The sequence below is a fragment of the Diabrotica virgifera genome, chromosome 3, assembly GCF_917563875.1.
Source record: "Diabrotica virgifera virgifera chromosome 3, PGI_DIABVI_V3a".
NCBI classification, from domain to species: Eukaryota; Metazoa; Arthropoda; class Insecta; order Coleoptera; family Chrysomelidae; genus Diabrotica; species Diabrotica virgifera.
This window is the reverse complement of record NC_065445.1, coordinates 4,600,732-4,619,709: the sequence shown is the minus strand read 5'-3', so window position 1 is coordinate 4,619,709 and position 18,978 is coordinate 4,600,732. Positions and strand designations below refer to the sequence as shown.

General features: G+C 30.4%; 2 protein-coding genes across 2 annotated transcripts in view; both read left to right on the top strand.

Annotated features, from left to right (window-relative positions):
* LOC114326596 (uncharacterized) overlaps positions 1-10,917 on the top strand; it is a 79,752-nt gene extending 68,835 nt beyond the window's left edge. The window contains exon 3 of the mRNA XM_028275009.2: positions 9,771-10,917. Within this exon, the coding sequence (XP_028130810.2) occupies positions 9,771-10,117 (347 nt within the window). The 3' untranslated portion in view covers positions 10,118-10,917. The remainder of the gene's footprint in view (positions 1-9,770) is intronic.
* The window catches only part of LOC114326594 (uncharacterized), a 363,687-nt gene that overhangs the window by 311,171 nt on the left and 33,538 nt on the right, over positions 1-18,978 (top strand). The gene's annotated exons all lie outside the window — the stretch shown is intronic.

Below are 18,978 nucleotides of genomic sequence, written 5' to 3'. Positions count from 1 at the left end.
TATCAATTTTATACGAGGTATGTCAAAAAATATGAATTTCGCTCAAGAGTAAAATACGTTTATTTTTCACAATATCGAAAATTGTTATTATGAAAAGTTATTTAGAATTAAAAACTATGTTTCAGTATGTAATTACATCCTTCTAATTGAAATATTCTGAACTATAAAGGTACTTTACTTTTATCTAAATTTATATTTTTTGACATACCTCGTATAAAATTGATAAAATTTGAGATTATTTGAGAAATTAAAGATGGTTGTATTTTAAGTTTTAGACCATCCAGAACTTTTTATTAAGAATCACTTTTTTTTCGTAAAATTAATAATACAAGAGTTATCAGAATTGAAATAACTGAAAAAATAAAGAGTTATCCATAATTTTTCAAAAAAAAAATTTCAATTAGAAGGATGTAATTGCATAATAGAATACAGTTTTTAATTCCAAACAACTTTTTATAATAGCAATTTTCAATATTGTGAAAACTAAAGCTACTTTATTACTCTTGAGTGAAATTCAAACTTTTTGACATACCTCGTATAATATTCAAAAAATTTATATTTGATGGTTAAATGTTAGGTTTTGGACCATGCAGAGCTTTTTATAAAGAATAACTTTTTTTCGTAAAATTAATAATAAAAAAGTTTTCCATATGGATACAACTTACAGGGACATACTGTATATGGGCCAAAAAGCAAAAAAAAATATTTTTTTTTTCAACCCCCTCCCTTTATTTATTTTTTTTTGGCTACAAGAGTTGGTGTTCATGCATGGGTAATAAGAACGTGCACAAAATAATATATGAATCATTTTAATAAAGGATATGGTGTGTGAAGGATTCCAAGAAATTCACTTTCTTTGTGACTATTTCACTATTTGTGATTAATTGCCGCAGGGTTTGTTCTTAATTTTCATTACAGTTAGGGAAAAATTATTTTTTTTAAAACAACTTTTTTAAAAATTTGTCAACTTTGGGCCGCCACCCCCGCTAAACTGTGTGTGATAGACATATGCTGTCGGGATATAAATGGTAGGAAATATAGTCCTCTTCATTTTACTATTATAGGGGAGTGCAATTAGAACGAGAAGATACAATGTTTCGGAAAAAATCAAACAAGGTTATATTTTTCTAAAACTTTTTTTGTTAGTTTATAAATATGTTAAAGTAAAAAGTTCTACTCACAAATTTCGCCGCTAATTGTTTATTAATTGTTTAAACAATAACAATTGTTTTGTATAAATAATGTTAAGAATATGGGTGAATTCAACATTTTATTTTGATAAAAAATGTTTTTATTTTAGTTTTGATTATGCTGAACCCGAATCTGACATTACAATTTGCAAATTCGAAATGGCGGATTCAAAATGGCGGATTTTTTCCTAAAATTCCTTAAAAAGCAGTTGTAAAATCCGATTTTTTTTTATAAAACGTGCTTGTTTACATATATGTGGATATTTTTGAGAGGTTGCTGAATCTGAATCAAATTTTGATAATTTAAATTATAAAATGGCAGGTCCAAAATGGCGGATAACTTAAAAAATAGTTGTAAAATCATAATTTCTTTACAAAATGTATTTATTTCTACATATATTTATTTTTGAGAGCTTTGATAAACCTAACTTAAATGTTAACATTATAAACTATAAAATGGCGGATCCAAAATGCGGATTTTCTAAAAAGAACATAAAAAAGAACATTTTTCTAAAACATTTATTGTCTTTATTTTTAACAAGTTGTTGAATCTGAATTAAAGATTAAAAATTTAAATTTCAAAATGGCGGATCAAAAATGGCGGATATTTAAATGAAAAACAAATAGAATCCAATCAAACAAATATGGAATTTCATTCTTAAAAAAAAGATAAACAAATAATTTTCACAAAAATATTAAAAATTAAAATGTATTAGAAAGAAAGAACCAATTATTCAAAATCTATCTCTTCAATATTCAAAAAATTGTTGCAATGGAATCATAAATAAAAAGTTATTTTTAGTAAAAAGCTCTGCATATTCTAAAACTTTAAATGCAATAATAAAATATCAATTTTTATCAATTTTGTACAAGATATGTCAATAAATAAAAATTTTAGTTAGGAGTAAAATACCTATATTTTTCATAATACTGAAAATTGTTATTATGGAAAGTTGTTCAGAATTAAAAACGATGTGTCAATATGCAATTACACTTTTATGCAATTTTTTTACATAATAGCTCGTATAATATTGATAAAATATAATATTTTATATTTGCATATTAAGTGTTAGACCATGCACATCTATTTATGACGAATAACTTTCTTCATAAAATTAATAATAAATCAGTTATCATAAATAATAAGTGAAAATTTAATGATGTTTGGTATAATTAATTTGAAACAATATTAAAAAAACAAATTTTCGATTAGAAGGATATAATTACATATTGGAACATAGTTTTTAATTCCAAACAACTTTTCTTTATAAAAATTTTCGATATTGTGAAATATAAAGGTACTTTACTCTTGAGTGAAATTCATATTTTTTGACATACCTCGTACAAAATTAACAAAATTTGATATTTGATGGTTGCATCTTATGTTATATACGATGCAGAGTATTTTATAAAGAACAACTTTTTTTCGTAAAATTGATATTAAAAAAGTTATCAATAGGTTCCAAGTTACGCAGACATACTGTATAAGAGCTAAAAAAAATTTTTTTGTTGAACATTTATTATTTTTGAAGCTTATTATTAAATTAATTTTAGGTAAGTTTTACAGAAAAAGGTTTTGATCACTCTGTATATACATTTTTTCAGCTGGTAATTTTCGGTTTTTGTATTACATTTTTGTTATCTTTCTTAGTTTTCTCAAAAAGAAATTGTTTATTTCATTTCTAATCTAAAATAATTCAGTGTTTTTTAAAGACTACATCCTGGGCTTTAAAAAAATATTAAAAAAATTGTATTAGATTTATTAAAACTTGAGTAATACCGTCTAAAAGTGGTCGGAATTCTGTAGAACTACGAAGTTTTCAAAAATTACATTTTTTGAGACAGCGTATTATTTGAATTAAATTTTTGAGATTTTTTTTGAATGAAACATCGTTTAGTAAGATGATTGAGAGGTAAGTTGTGCAAATTTGAGAGTTCTGTAAGTAAAATTGTATTAGTTATACATTTTTAAATCATTTTTAAACAAAATTCATGTAAGTCTCATTTTCCGCCCACACCGTACTTATGTCCATACATTTTATTTCTTTTTATTACAACCATAAGATAGCTTCTTTTATCTTCTTTCATGTCCAATTTGTAAAATTTCTTTTGATCCATTAGTTAAAGAATTACATTAAAAAAACTCAACCGTGCACTTCTTCCAACGCTAGTTTACATTGCGCCAATGTGTGTGAGAAGGGTGACTTTAGCGTTATAAATAAAAAATTACAGAAGCTAGAGATTTAATTTTAGAAAAATCTTTATATAAGATTTTTTTTGTAAAATTTTCTGAATTTTTCAATGGTCAAGTCAGTTTTTTTCTAAAAATTATATTTTCGGAGTTATTTAAAAAAACATCTAACTTCGCTGTTCATTTGTTTAATAAAAAATGAAGCACCCACTTCTCGAGTAGAACTTTTTGATATTTTGTTTATTAAACATTTCTTATTGAAATTACAAAAAGTTTTACCTTGTTTGATTTTTTCCGAAGTCAAAATCTAAATGCACTCCCCTATTAAGTAAATTTTTTGCAAAACGTACAGGAAGGGCTACGTTTCGCAAAAACCACAAATGACCCTCTTTAAAGTGATGAAAAGGGGGGTTCCGGGACGAATTTTTTAAAGAAAAAGTTAGTCTCATAATAAGCACCCCTTGATATACCAGAAAAAAAAAAATAAAACCGGACTTGTGTCCATTTTGCGAGGTTCAACCTCTATTTCCTACACTATTATGTGTGTGATGTTAGATGTGTTTAACGTCGATTCTTGCGTTAGTAGAAATTGTATTTTTTTTTTCATTTATTCACAAACATCGTAGATATTAGGTAATAATTTAGTAAGCACCTACATACTTTAATTGAATAATTATACAATAGAAGATTCCAAGTAACATATCTATTGTTGACTATGGGATTTCCAGTAATTTACAGGAGTATGGCACATTTTTCCAATAGAATTAATGGGTTATAGACAGAGCATGTGGTTTTGTTACATAATTTAAAGTAGTTCTCACATCTCATCTTTTAAACTACCTAAAGTGCAAAATTTTCGTGGAAGTAATTACGAAGAGAATCGATTTGAAACTATAAATGATATATTAAGAAACTGTAAAAAATGGAGCTCAATAGAAAATGATATTTATACAGTCAAACCTGCTTATTGGAATAGCCTTCATGCCAAGCAACAATATTCTTATAACCCGGATATTCTTATAACCGATCATTGGTTGCTGACCGTAATAAGTGTAGGTACGTAATATACGTAATTAATAATAGTACCTACATACCATGTTAATATGTATGCATATGGTTTTAGGTCTTTTTATGTCAATAATACAATAGCGTAACTTTTTATTAAAAGACCAAATTACATTAAGTATATTGAATGAATGAATGAATATGTGGATGCATACAGTAATTAATATGAAATTTATGCAAAATATAGATTATGTAAATATTTTCGTATTAAAATACATATTATAAGAAAATTACTTATTTAGTCTTGAAAAGTAATCGATAATTGTAGCTTATTTTTTTTATTACATAAAATACTAGTCACTTGTTGCTCTAAATTATAAAAATTATAAAAATTTACATTGGTTTGGTCATTCAGAAAACGTCTTATCTTATAACATTACAAACGATTAGAATGGGCCACTTAAAAATTTTATAACAGGCAAGTGGGTGGCAATATGTAGAGTTTGTACACAAAAGAAATTATTTTATGACCTGAAAACGTGAATTTGTCGGCGATCGATTGAATTGGTACTCATAACAAACTAATAAAATATTTATTACCTTACAACCCTAATAGAAAACATCACTACAGACCGTCGAGGCCCTTGGCGAGAAACCATAATACAAGACATAATTTAAATTCTTGGGAAATTGTAGGTAAAAATTTATTCGTCGACCTGAAAAATATTCTAATAAGCGGTATTATTTTATTATTACGTATTTCAATAAACCCATAAATTTATTAAGGAGTAAATGGAAACGTTTCGGGACCTCGAATTTATATTCCATAAACCGGCATATTCCTATAACCGGTACTCTAATAAGCGGGTTCTACTGTATTATTACAGCAAAAAAACAAGAATATTCAAAAAAGGTAGTCGTCCAAAATGATCAAACAACGATATCTTCTTCTTACTGCGCCGTCTCATTTCGAAAGTTGGCGATCTAAATGGCAATTGTAGCTTTGAAAACTGCTGCATGAAATCTTTCTGCAGACGATCAGTCGCAGTCGAACCATCTCTTCAGGTCTTTCAGTCACGAGTTATGGCGTTCTCCGACTGATATTTTGCCCTGTACTTTACCTTCCAATATGGTGTCCAGTGATCCATATCGTTTATCTCTCAACACATGGCCAAGTATTGTATTTGTCTCTCTTTAATTACGCTTAATAATTGATTTTGTTTACTCATGCGCCGAAGTATCTCAACGTTGGTAACTATTTGTACCCATTAAATTTTCAGCATCCGTCTGAATATACAGGGTGAGTCACCACTAACGCGACGGAAAATTACAGGAAAATGGTAAAAGATTTGAAAACAATTTAAATTGAATAGTTTGTAAGTTGATAAAAGCTACATTTTAAAATTATTTTTAAATATACAGGGTGTCCCAATAAATGGCGGCGTATCAAAGTTATATTTTTTCTTATGGAACACCCTGTATTTTATTGAATTTTTTAATTGTCCGCAAAAAATAAGGTATAGTTTCATAAGGCTTCCCTATACCTATGTACAGAGTGTTCTGAGTTATGTTAACTTTTCTTAAAATGTAAGGTTTTAAAAGAAGGCTTATTCTCAAGTTATTTACGAAATTATAAAAACATTACTTTTACATCTAAATAGTTGGATATTGGTTGAATGTATTCCATGATTAATTATTACACATTTGTCTACAGGGTGTTAAAAATTTACAGTTTTATTAGTGGAGTATTCAATATGTCATATGATGCTTATTTTAAATGGAACACCAATAATTATACTGAACAAATTTACCTCTTTCGAATGGTATATGGATGTCCTATACCTAGGTGTCATAGTTTTTGCGTAATTTACAATTATTTAAATTCTTAATCTGTAAATCGATTTTAAAACCAAAGATGTAATTAATTAATGTCATTGTATGACATTGTCAATTTGTGACAGTACGGTCTGGTAATTATCAAAACTATAAATATCGGTGTATGATATTCAAATTTTTTTTACTTAAAAATGGCTTTGGCAGAGCCAATTACATTCAAATTTAATTGTTCCTAAAAATGAATAATCACGATATCTATGAAAGAGTAGACGTGCTACTTTTCATTGGGGAATATTTTTAAAATTGTCTCTTAGCTTCTAAAGTTTACGCTTAAAGGTATCCTGATAGAAGACACCCAAAAAAGGACGTTTTTGAGAGATTTCTCGATAGATTCCGTGCTACTGGTAGTGTTATATAGGTACGAAAAGTTAAATAAAAATAAACCATTTATTTTTAATGACGAACTTGATGTCCTGCTTTCTGTTACGGAAAACCCAAATACTAGTACGTGAAAAATTTCGAGTCAATTGGAAATCAGTCAAACGAGTGTATGTAGAATACAGAAAAACCACTGTCATCCTTATAAAACTCAACTACACCAGCATTAGACAGAACAAGAACGTTTAACTTTTCGTTTATAGACTTAAAAATTTGGAGAAAATCTTGATTTTTTTTAAGAATGTATTGTGTAGAGATGAATCTACCTACTTTTCATAATAATCGTCTAGTTAATAGACATAGCTTACATTCATTTTATTATGATACAGTAAACAAACATTTTACTGTTGATTGCCAACACCGATGAAGTGTTAATGTTTGGAGCAGTATTCTGAGCGAGTACGTTATCGATCCATATTCTTTTGACGAAAATCTGAATAGAGTAGCTTTTTTAAATTTCTCAAAACAAGTTTTTTGGATCATTCTTAAAACCTTCCACTTAGCGTGCGAACAAACATGTGGCTCCAATTGGACGGAGCTCCTGCTTATTTTTGATGTGATGTTAAGAACAACCTGAACATAAAATTTAGAAATAAATGGATAGATAGATTCCGTCCATATATTTGGCCACCTAGGTCACCAGGATTGACCAAGATGATTTTTTTTTAAATGGGGTTATATTAAAAATATTGTAAATGCTACACTTCCTACCCTACTACTTCAGATGATATTTTTATAAAATTAAGAATTTCGAACGCTTTTGCGTCTATAACACCAGTTATGTTAAATAATGTAAACAAATAATTTAAAATCGCTTGTTGTATAAACATTTTGAACATGTATTACATAACTGATAATTTTTTACTTACAGTAAGTTGTGGTTCATTTTGTATTTAGTTATTTTCTTAATATTATTACATAATAACGAAAAAATTTATTTTACAAATCAGCAAATAAAAATATATCTACATATTTATTTACAACTACACTCTACAACAACTATGCCAAGATGGATGGGTTTAAAAATTGAGGGTGACTATAAATATTTTTAATATCGATGTACCGTTTAAGAAAATAATTGTAAATTACGCAAAAACTATGACTTCAAGTTATAGAACATATACTATACACCATTCGAAAGAGGAACAACCTGTTTTTAGTATAATCCTTGATTAATATACATGGTGTTCTAATAAAATAACCATCATATGTTACATTGAATAATCCAATAATGAAACTGTAAATTTTGAACACCCTGTAAATGAATGTGTAATAATCAAGCATGTAATGCATTCATTATAATTTAATTACCAGACCGTATTGACATAAAATGACAATGTCATACAATGACATTAATTAACTTCATCTTTTGTTTTGAAATCGATTTACAGATTATGAATTTAAATAATTGTAAATTACGCAAAAAATATGACACCTAGGTATAGGACATCCATATACCATTCGAAAGAGGTAAATTTGTTAAGTATAATTATTTATTAATATACATGGTGTTCCATTTAAAATAAGCATCATATGACATATTGAATACTCCACTAATGAAACTGTAAATTTTGAACACCCTGTAGACAAATGTGTAATAATTAATCATGGAATACATTCAACCAATATCCAACTATTTAGATGTAAAAGTAATGTTTTTATAATTTCGTAAATAACTTGAGAATAAGCCTTCTTTTAAAACTTTACATTTTAAGAAAAGTCAACATAACTCAGAACACTCTGTACATAGGTATAGGGAAGCCTTATGAAACTATACCTTATTTTTTTGCGGAAAATTAAAAAATTCTATAAAATACAGGGTGTTCCATAAGAAAAAATATAACTTTGATACGCCGCCATTTATTGGGACACCCTGTATATTTAAAAATAATTTTAAAATGTAGCTTTTATCAACTTACAAACTATTCAATTTAAACTTTTTTCAAATCTTTTACCATTTCGCTGTAATCTTCCGTCGTGTTAGTGGTGACTCACTCTGTATATGTCTCAAAATCATCTATTTTTTTCTGTTTCATAGTCGATGGTATAACTTTCAAAGCCATACAGCAAGACAGAGGAAACGCAACATCTTATCGTTCGGATTCTGAGTTCTTGACTAAGGTGTGATGTTGTAAAAAATGTTTTTATGTCCATGAGTGTTATCCTCGCTTGTTCGATTCTTGATAGGATCTCTTGTTGATATTTGCTCCCAAATATTTTATGGAAGTTACCGGTTCTATTGTTTGTCCCTAGGATAGTGTAGATGATGATGCTAGAAAAATACGTGCTGGAGAAGGGCAAGAGTTGACAAGAACTGACATACACACAGACACAGGAATAGGATAGAGCTGACTGAAGAAATATACTTGAGAAGGTCCGGGCCCTACTATAGGGCTCTAGTTTCACTCATGATGATTTGTATTTGATGTATTCGCGGTGTGCAAGTACTTGGAAGGGAAACGAGAAACGACCGTGCGCGAGTCGCGGGGAAATATTGCAGCTATCTTAAATAATTCATATTGTCAATTGAAATTGTCAAATTGACGTATATTTCATACCTTCTCTCATTGAAGCAGAAAAATTATATATTGCTCCACAATATTGATATGATATGCAATTATTATATAAAGGTAAATTTAATTAATTGTATTTTGCTTGCAGTACTGCATTTTAATAACTAATTTTATTTACTACATACAATTGTTTACGTTTGCATAACATAACCTGCATCTGATTTTTTCTGCTTATTATTTTTTTGGACTATGGCCTTGACAATTATCCAGCAACCAGGACTAATATAATTGGCCAATATATTTAAAAGTGCGAATAAAAGTACAGAGCGTAGAAAAAGAGGTCGCTTTGCCGAACTTGCACGGTCCCAATACACTTGGATCAATTGTATGATATACCTTTTTGACATAATTTTTAATAGTTTGCATTTATCAACCCAATCGAAGGCTTTTTCAAAACCTGTAAATAATTTATGCATTTCTAGGTTTAATTCTCTTCGGTTTAAAGAACAACGCGATAATCCTGTTGGCTTCCATTAGTTTCTATAATATTTTTAATATATTGTTAATCATGTTGCTAAATAAAAATTCTTCTTCCAGCGAAAAGCAACTCAACAGAAGAGACACCTAAATCCGACGTCATAATAGACTTTGGTGACTTTCCGTCTCCCACACCCAAAGTAGCAGGATCCCAAAAAGTTGTTGTTCCAGCAGAATACGGAGCGCCTCTAAGACTAACCTGGGACAACAACGACGCTGAGAATATAACAGATATTGAACATATCATCAATCCGAACTGTACGCATATAGAGAGTACGAATAAACTGGGCCAAATAGGGGTATACTTCGCAGAATTGTTCGGAAGTATTGTAGGACTGGCGTACGGTGCAATGGCGCATATAAATAATGCTTTGACAGGTCAAAACAAACCAGAAACAACGATTTAAAAGATGTATAGATAATAATTTTTGAGCATAGATCCCTACTTCCCTATTTGTCGGTCTTGTGCGGTCGGGAGTGAGTCTCACTCCCATTTTCTCCAGATCTTCTTTGATTGCATCTTTCCACCTTTTTCTAGTCCGTACTACAGATCTTCTTCCATCTAGTCTTTTCGAAAACACATTGTTTATAAGGCGATTGCTATTACTGCGTATCACATGTCCTGCCCATATTAGCCTATTGGTCTTTATATCTCACTAGATTTTTCTTTCTGAAGAGAAACTAACTCGTTGTTACCTCCTTTTTTAATTAACTTGGCATCAAAATTGTCTAGACTAGGCATTGTCTAGGCATTTCTAATTTCTTCTAGGCTTGATGGGAAGTATTTCTATTTCGACCGTTTGATACTCATTTTTAATTGCTTTCGTCAGTGACATTCTGAATTTCTTTAAAATATTCAACCCATCTTTCTATTATTTCTATTCTATTATCGGCAGTGAGAATTCTCCATTTTTCTCTCTCACGCGATTGGGTGTCCTTATATAGGAGCCTTCCTAATGTTGTCTTACCTCTCTGTAGAACGTTTTACTTTGATTTTGTCTATGTTTCTTCTACCTTTTTAATTTTTTATTGTAGATATTATCTTTTTTGCCTCAGTGTTTCTCTCTGCCTCTCTTTCTCTCTCTCTCTCTCTCTCTGTCTCTCTCTACCTGTTGAATTTTGTACGTTTTTCGTCTAATGAGTTCGACATAGAATCCATTTTTTTTGTTTGTTTCTTTTGGGTCTTCTTTTATTCTTCGTCGAACCATTTTTCCTTTTGTTTTCTTCTTTCTTCCGATACATTTCTCCGCTGCTCTGTAATAGATATTTTATGGAGTTCCATTGCTGATCTACATCTTGACTTTCATTTTTTACCAAAACCTAAAACCTACTTCTTATTTCTCGTTGATATTTTGTGTTGAAATTCTTGTTCTGAGTTTGGCCTTCACCAGAAAATGGTTCGTGTCGCTAGTTGGTCCTCTCATAGTTCTTACGCCTACTATGCTGCTAGATTACCTCTCATCAATCGACACATGATCTATTTGATTATTTGTTCATCCATCGTTTGTCTATTTGTTGCTTTGTTGATCTTTTTTCTAGCAAACTGAGATCTTTTGATGGCTAAGTTGCAGCCTGTCGCAAAATAGATCAATTATCAGATGATGACATCTCTTAATACTTAGACGGATTGTATGGCCATAATATTTTATCAGTTTTGTCATTGATCATTACTTATATATACTTACTTTTATAGTTTTTGGTCCTGTGAAGCCGTAATATAAGCACTAGTCATTGTAGTACTTTTTGGCAATAAATTGAAGCTTAATTGTTGCTGTCTGATGCTGAAGTCAATGGTGCTCCATTGCTAAGTTATTTCAAGCACTCATTTAATTGTTTTATTGTGCATTCTGTTATTTTTATATACAGGGTGTCCCAAAAGTAGTGGAACGGTCGAATATTTCACGAACTAAACATCGGATCGAAAAACTGAAAAATACGTTTTCAATCATTTTCAAAAATCTATCCAATGACACCAAACACCAACCCCCACTACATCCCCTGGAGGTGGGGTGGGGGGTAACTTTAAAATCTCAAATGGAAACCCCCAGTTTTTCTTGCAGATTTTAATTTGTTACATAAAAGTAAGCAACTTTTATTCAAGACATTTTTTCAAACTGTGGATAGATGGCGCTATAATTGGGAAAAACGATTTATCCTGATACCATAGGTAAATTATAGAAACGGTCTAATATCTCACGAAATACACTTCCAAATGAGAAACTAAAAAACAGATTTTTAATCTTTTTCGAAAACCTATCGAATAACACCAAACATGACCCTCCAACCCACCCCCTGAATGTGGGGTGGGGGGACTCTTTAAAATTTTAAATAGCAACCTCCACTTTTTTTTACAGATTCGGATCCGTCATGAAAAATTAAGTAACATTTATTCGAAACATTTTTTAGAATTGTTAATAGATGGCGCCCTAATTGGAAAAATTCGATTTATTAGCGCCATCTATCAGAAATTTTAAAAAATGTTTCGAATAAATGTTGCTTAATTTTTTATGACGAATCCGAATCTGCAATAAAAAGTGGGGTAAAATTTAAGATTTTAAAGTTACCCCCACCCCACATCCAGGGGGTGGGCTGGAGGGTCATGTTTGGTGTTATTCGATAGGTTTTCAAAAAAGATTAAAAATATGTTTTTTGGTTTCTCATTTAGAAGTGTATTTCGTGAGATATTAGACCGTTTCTATAATTTACCTATGGTATCAGGATAAATCGTTTTTCCCAATTATAGCGCCATCTATCCACAGTTCGAAAAAACATCTTGAATAAAATTTGCCTACTTTTACGTAACGAATCCAAATTTGCAAGAAAAACTGGGGGTTTCCATTTAAGATTTTAAAGTTACCCCCCACCCCACCTCCAGGGGGTGTAGTGGGGATTGGTGTTTGGTGTCATTGGATAGATTTTTGAAAATGATGGAACACGTATTTTTCAGTTTTTCGATCCGATGTTTAGTTCGCGAAATATTTGACCGTTCCACTACTTTTGGGACACTCTATATAACGTTTTCATATAAATCTCAGACCGTTATGCTTTATTATATTTTTTTCTTCGAGTACATTTGCACTATTTTATTTTGTATATGTATTTTAATACCCAAAGAATGTAACTATTTATTAACAATAAATGTTTCAAAAGCTTTAGTTACCTATTTAAATCATTATTAAAACTCCCTACCAACTACTACAAAGGCATGTTACACCAAATTTAATTAGCAGACATAAGATGAAGACGAAGGACCAAAAATACTAAAAATATAAGTACTGCATGCTATAAAGTTACCAAAAAAACAAGAAAGCTTTAAGATCTAATAATCATGTGTACTCAACTGAGGAAATCCCAGAGGACTGGTTGAGGTCTGAATTCATAACTTTACAAAAAAAAAACAAAAAAAAAACAAAAAAGACTATGTCTTATGAGTCAAACTTTTAAAGTTATCCCTACGAATAATTCACAATAGAATAAGGAATGAGTGTGAAGAAGATCAAGAAGAAACGCAGTTGGGATCTAAAGATGGATTGGGAACTAGAGAAGCACTTTTTGTACTGAATTTTTTGCTACAGAAATGATTGACCCTGTATAATTGAAAACAATTGTAAATTACAGACGTCTTTACACATCACTAAACCAGAGGTTTGGCCCACCCTGTATATATTTATATAGGTATGTAAAATTTCGTTATACTTACATGTTTTTTGGAACACTGTATATAAAATTTTATTATCCATTGTGATTTAAATTGTATATGGCTTTTTGTTAATAATTTATAGGTTTATTAAACTCTTACTTAGAAATATACATTCGATGAATCGAAACAAGTTTTGATTTTATCATATAAAAATTCATACGACTTGCTCTAAGATCATAACATTGAACGTCCTTGAATCTGTGTGTGAATAACCTCAGTCCTCAATAAGTGAAATTTTCTTGCAATGCTATTGCAATTAAGATTTTACGAAAGTCTTTTTTACTGTTAATTAAATATGACAGAGGACCACATGGATATACTAGGAGAATTATTCAACGAAATTTAATATACCGGGAAAATTCCGAAAGAATGACTATTAGGTACATATCAGAGTTCATCCCTTCTTCTTCTTCTTCTTTATCCTGTGTTCGTCCACTGCTGGACATAGGCCTCTTCCATTTGCTTCCATCGATTTCTACTATTGGCAATTCTCATCCACTGCTTGTCCGCGACTTGTTTGATATCACCTGTCACCTCTTCTGCGGTCTGCCTACTCCTCGCCTGTTCTCTCTTGGTGTCCAGTTTGTTAATCTCTGTGTCCATTTCAAGATTAAGCTTAACTTGCCGAAAGCTACCCAAGACAATTGTAGGCGTCTTTTTGTTTCAGCTATTTGGTTTTCTTTGCCGATTTTAATGGTGTGTCCAAGATATACAGGGTGGTTCATTAAGAATGTCCAATCTCTGAGTTGTGGATTCTAGACCTCAAAATATTAAGATTTAACCCAAATCACTTACCTATATAAAATGTGCCTCGTCACTGAGTTACAGGGTGTTCTATTTAAAAATTTAATAACCATTTTTATCCAGTACTTTAAAACTGTTTGACATATCCTTGTCATACTTTGCAGAAAGTGTAGTTGTCGTACACCCTACTAAATTATGGTAAACAAACGTTTCTCTCTACTACCAGAGGCGTACGACAGAGGACAGTGCATGGTTTACCCTTCCCAAATTCTACGCCACTGGCGAAATTGCTATTTTGCACAATATTTCGATTTTCCAATACTTTCTATGTAAATAATACACTCTTCATACGTAACGTTAAGGTCATTAGTTTTCGAGATATTTGAAGTTGAAAATGAAACTTTACAGTTATTTTGATTAATGTATTGTGTCCCTTCATTTTTAACTTCAAATATCTCGAAAACTAATGATTTTATCGATACGAATGAAGAGTATATTATTTGCATAGAACGTATTGGAGAATCTAAAAATTATGCTGAAATGGCAATTCCATCAGTGGCGTAGAATTTGGGAAGGTTCAACCATTCATTTTCCTCTGTACGCCTCTGGTAATAGCCAGAAACGTTTATTTAACATAAATTAGTTACATACACTTTTTGGCAAGTATGGTACGGCAATTTCAAATACTTTTAAAGTATTGGGTACAAATAATCTTTACAGGGAATAAAGGGAATAACATCCCTATTACATAAATATTAACTATTTGTATCCAGTATTTAAAAAGTATTTGACATATCCTAATTATACTTAGCAGATAGTGTAGATACTGTACAACCTACTAAAATATGTTAAATAAAACTTTCTGGCTAGTACCAGAGGTGTACGACAGGGGAAAGTGAATGGTTGACCCTTCCCACATTCTACGCCACTGGCGAAATTACTATTTTATTACAATTTTTCGATTCTCCAATATTTTCTATGCAAATAATATACTCTTCATCCGTACCGATAAAATCATTAGTTTTCGAGATATTTAAAGTTAAAAATGAAGGAGCACAATACATTAATCAAAATAGCTATGCCGTTTCATTTTCAACTTCAAATATCTCAAAAACTAATGACTTTAACGTTACGAATGAAGAGTATATTACTTACATAGAAAGTATTGGAAAATCGAAATATTGTGCTAAAATAGCAATTTCATCAGTGGCGTAGAATTTGGGAAGGGTCAACTATTCACTTTCCCCTGTCGTACGCCTCTGGTAGTAGCCAGAAAAGTTTATTTATCATAATTCAGTACGATGTACAGTACCTATATTTTTTGCCAAGTATGACAAGGATATGTCAAATAGTTTTAAAGCCCTGGGTAAAAATATTTATTAAATTTTTAAATAAAACACCCTGTAACTCAGTAACAAGCCACATTTTATTTAAATGATTTGGGTTAAATCTTAATTTTTTGAGGTCTAGAATCTACATCTCAAAAGATTGGACATTCTTAATGTATCACCCTGTATATAATAGTAGTCTACATTTTCAAGACTGGCGTTTCCTAATAACAAGATTAGTTTGTAAATTACTCATTATTTTTGTTTTCTGAAGGTTCATTTTGAGACCTATTTTATTTGACTGCTGGATTAATTACTACAGCATCAGAGTTCATCCCAATACCCAAAAAAACCCAACACAATGAAATGTGAGGAATATAGGACGATCAGCTTGATGAACCATGTTTTAAAATTTTTAAAAGTGGTAATAAGGTTCAACCAAGAGTATTACAAAGAACTCTCTACAGCAAGTTATGCAAAAATACAAAGATTACGCTGGACAGGTCACCTTATAAGAATTGATAAAGATAGAATACCTAGTAGAACCCTTAGTGGAACTATGGAGGGAGGTCGGCTAGTAGGAATACCAAGGAAGAGGTTGATAGACGAAGAGAGAACCGATGCTAAAGAAATATTGGGGGTAGATAACTCAAGGAGAGCAGCCAGAGACAGAGATACTTGGAGGCGGATGCTGGGAGAGGCCAGAGCCCGACTTGGGCTGTAGCGCCGTAGGAGAGTGTGACATAATTATGTCACCCGACTGTTTTCAGTTCCCGGCCTAACAGACGCCGAAGATGTTTACGAAGTAACCTTTTTTATACAATGATTTATGAGGGAACTTAATTTAAAGAAAGATCTCGATCGAGTTGTTTACACATCTTTTTCTAATAATTGTTCTTTTGTTATTGTACTAGTAAATTCGATTTTACGTGCTTTAAGTTATTATGTAAATACTCGTTTATTCTGGATAATTCTTTTGTATTCGAGATAATTAAGCATTGTATAAATAAGAGGGATTTTGAAATTCGCAGTGAGTTGTGAATTTGAATACGTCGGTGTACTTTGATATGTATCGGGCGCGGTATATTTTTGAATTTGTAATTATGTAAATAAATTATTAGATTTAGTGTAATAAATAAATTGGATATCGTAGTTTGTAAAATAAAAGATATAAATGCAGTGTTTTTCATTTGTTTAAAAGTAAGTTATTAAAAATAAGTAAAGTCAACTAAAACTAAACATTAGTGCCTAAAAGATCATAGAAAAGACAGTTTTGTAACAAGAGAGAACAAAAAGAATATATTTCTAAGACATCTAGATACTAATTTGAGATATTAATTATTATATTTTATGGTAGTAAATCATCATTTAAATTAAACAAACTTTATATTTAAAGTTCGGTATACCTCTGTAACTACTGTTTTATTTCCTCTATGACACTTCATATAATATTCTTCATTATGACAAGTTTGTGTTTATGTTTTGGAATACGACTACACGATCATAATAAAAATTACGAAACAATAGCAAACATTGTTGAAGTTTAATAACAGGAACAATGTGTTGTCGAATTATGGGAAAAGTAGTTAATTTTAAAATCCATTTAACGATGTATTGTGACTAATAAGTTACAGTTTAACAGTAATAGTCTGAGCTGATTATCGGAGAATAGGCCATTTTTGGGAAAAGTTATTTACCAGCAATTTTATTGCTGGAATCGAAGCTTATGATTATATATATTAATTATATATATATATATATATATATATATATATATATATATATATATATATATATATATATATATATATATATATATTGTTATATTTCTATTTGATATGAAAATTAAATTTTGATAATTATAAACAAAATTCAATTTAATATAAAATATTTTCAATTTTCTCAACCACGGGCATATAAATTTAAAACAACCTGTATACAACAAATTGTTATATGTAATTTTAAGAAGTGATTAGAATAAGCGTACGAAACTCGGAACAATGTGCTTAGAATAAACAAAGTGAATGACGCATACCATTATCGTTTCTTCGCGGAAGGTCGATCATTAGCCTATGCTAAATAAAACTCAGTGAAATAGATGATAGTTCATTATCGTTTTTCGCGGAAGGTTTCGATCATTAGCCTATGCTAAATAAGACTCATTTGAAAGAGAGAATAGGTCATTAAAATTTGTAAATAGTTAGAAAGTATTTTAGAATGGGAATTAAATATTTTCTTTTGAAATCCATTAAGCATATTTAGAAAGATTAAAAATTGGTTTTGAGGAATATTACGAATGAGAGTTGGTGGTGGAAGATTGATTTGTGAATTTGGAAGGGATATTTAGAAAGTAGGTGAATGAATGACAAAGTGAGATCAGAATGTTTTGAGCTCTCGAGAAGTGAAGTCGAGTAGTAGACGGTAGTGTACGGAGAGTGAGAAAGCCGGTAGTTCCGTGAGTGTGGAGTATCTATCGTGGAACGAGAAGTAGGCCAGGTTGAGAGTAAAAGAACCTCCTTGAGCCAAGAGTGTCCCGGTAGCTGATAGCAGTTTCGAAAAAGGTAGAACACAGCATCACGACCGAAGCAGGAACGAGAGCTATTCGAGCTAGTTTTTCAAAGGAGTACATTACTGGAAGCCAGGACGAGGTTTGATCGCAGCCAAGGATAGCAGGAACGGGTTTTGTGTAAGGACATTTTCAGTTCACCAGGAAAAGGTCAGTCTCATTTGTTTGGACATGAATGTATGGGTTTTTTCGTATTAAATTCCACATAAAAATTGAATAACATAGTCAATAATATCAGAAAAGCTTCATCAAACTTAAATAGAGTTGTTGCTAATAACTCCTAATAGTTAAATGTTAATAAAAACTTTCAATTGAAAACCAAAAGGAAATAAGATTCCCATTTGTAAATGTTATGTTTAAGAATAATAAGAAATAGCAAATATTAAGCAGTGATTGCTTTTTAAATAAAATAAAAAATATTTTGATTATAATTGTAACCCATATGTGTATTTTTTTTACTCTTTTCTTTTCTATCCCGATTAGGAACCATTAAGAAATATTTAGAATCCACGAAAGTAAGTAATTAATTTATAATTCGCCCTGAGATTGAAAACATATTGATATGTGATCTGGTTAATTAATTGGATTAGTATTAATACATTGATTAAATTAAGTGACATATAAGAATATTATCTCATATCAATAATCAAGATCACATCAACTGGCGCCCAACGTGGGGCATTGTAAAGTATTTCTAGTGGCAAATTTGAAGGATAGAAAGAGTAAAGCCGGTATTTGAGAATTTATATGCCTGTGGTAAAAAGTGAGATACTTACATTTGATAACATAAAATTTTAGATCTCTTTAGGTACAAATTTTACATAACTGATTTAATATTTTATTTTTACGATATTTGCATTTGATATATTTATTGACAATTTATAATATTTGGGTGAGAAAAAGTCGTCTTGGTAACATACTAGTAAAATT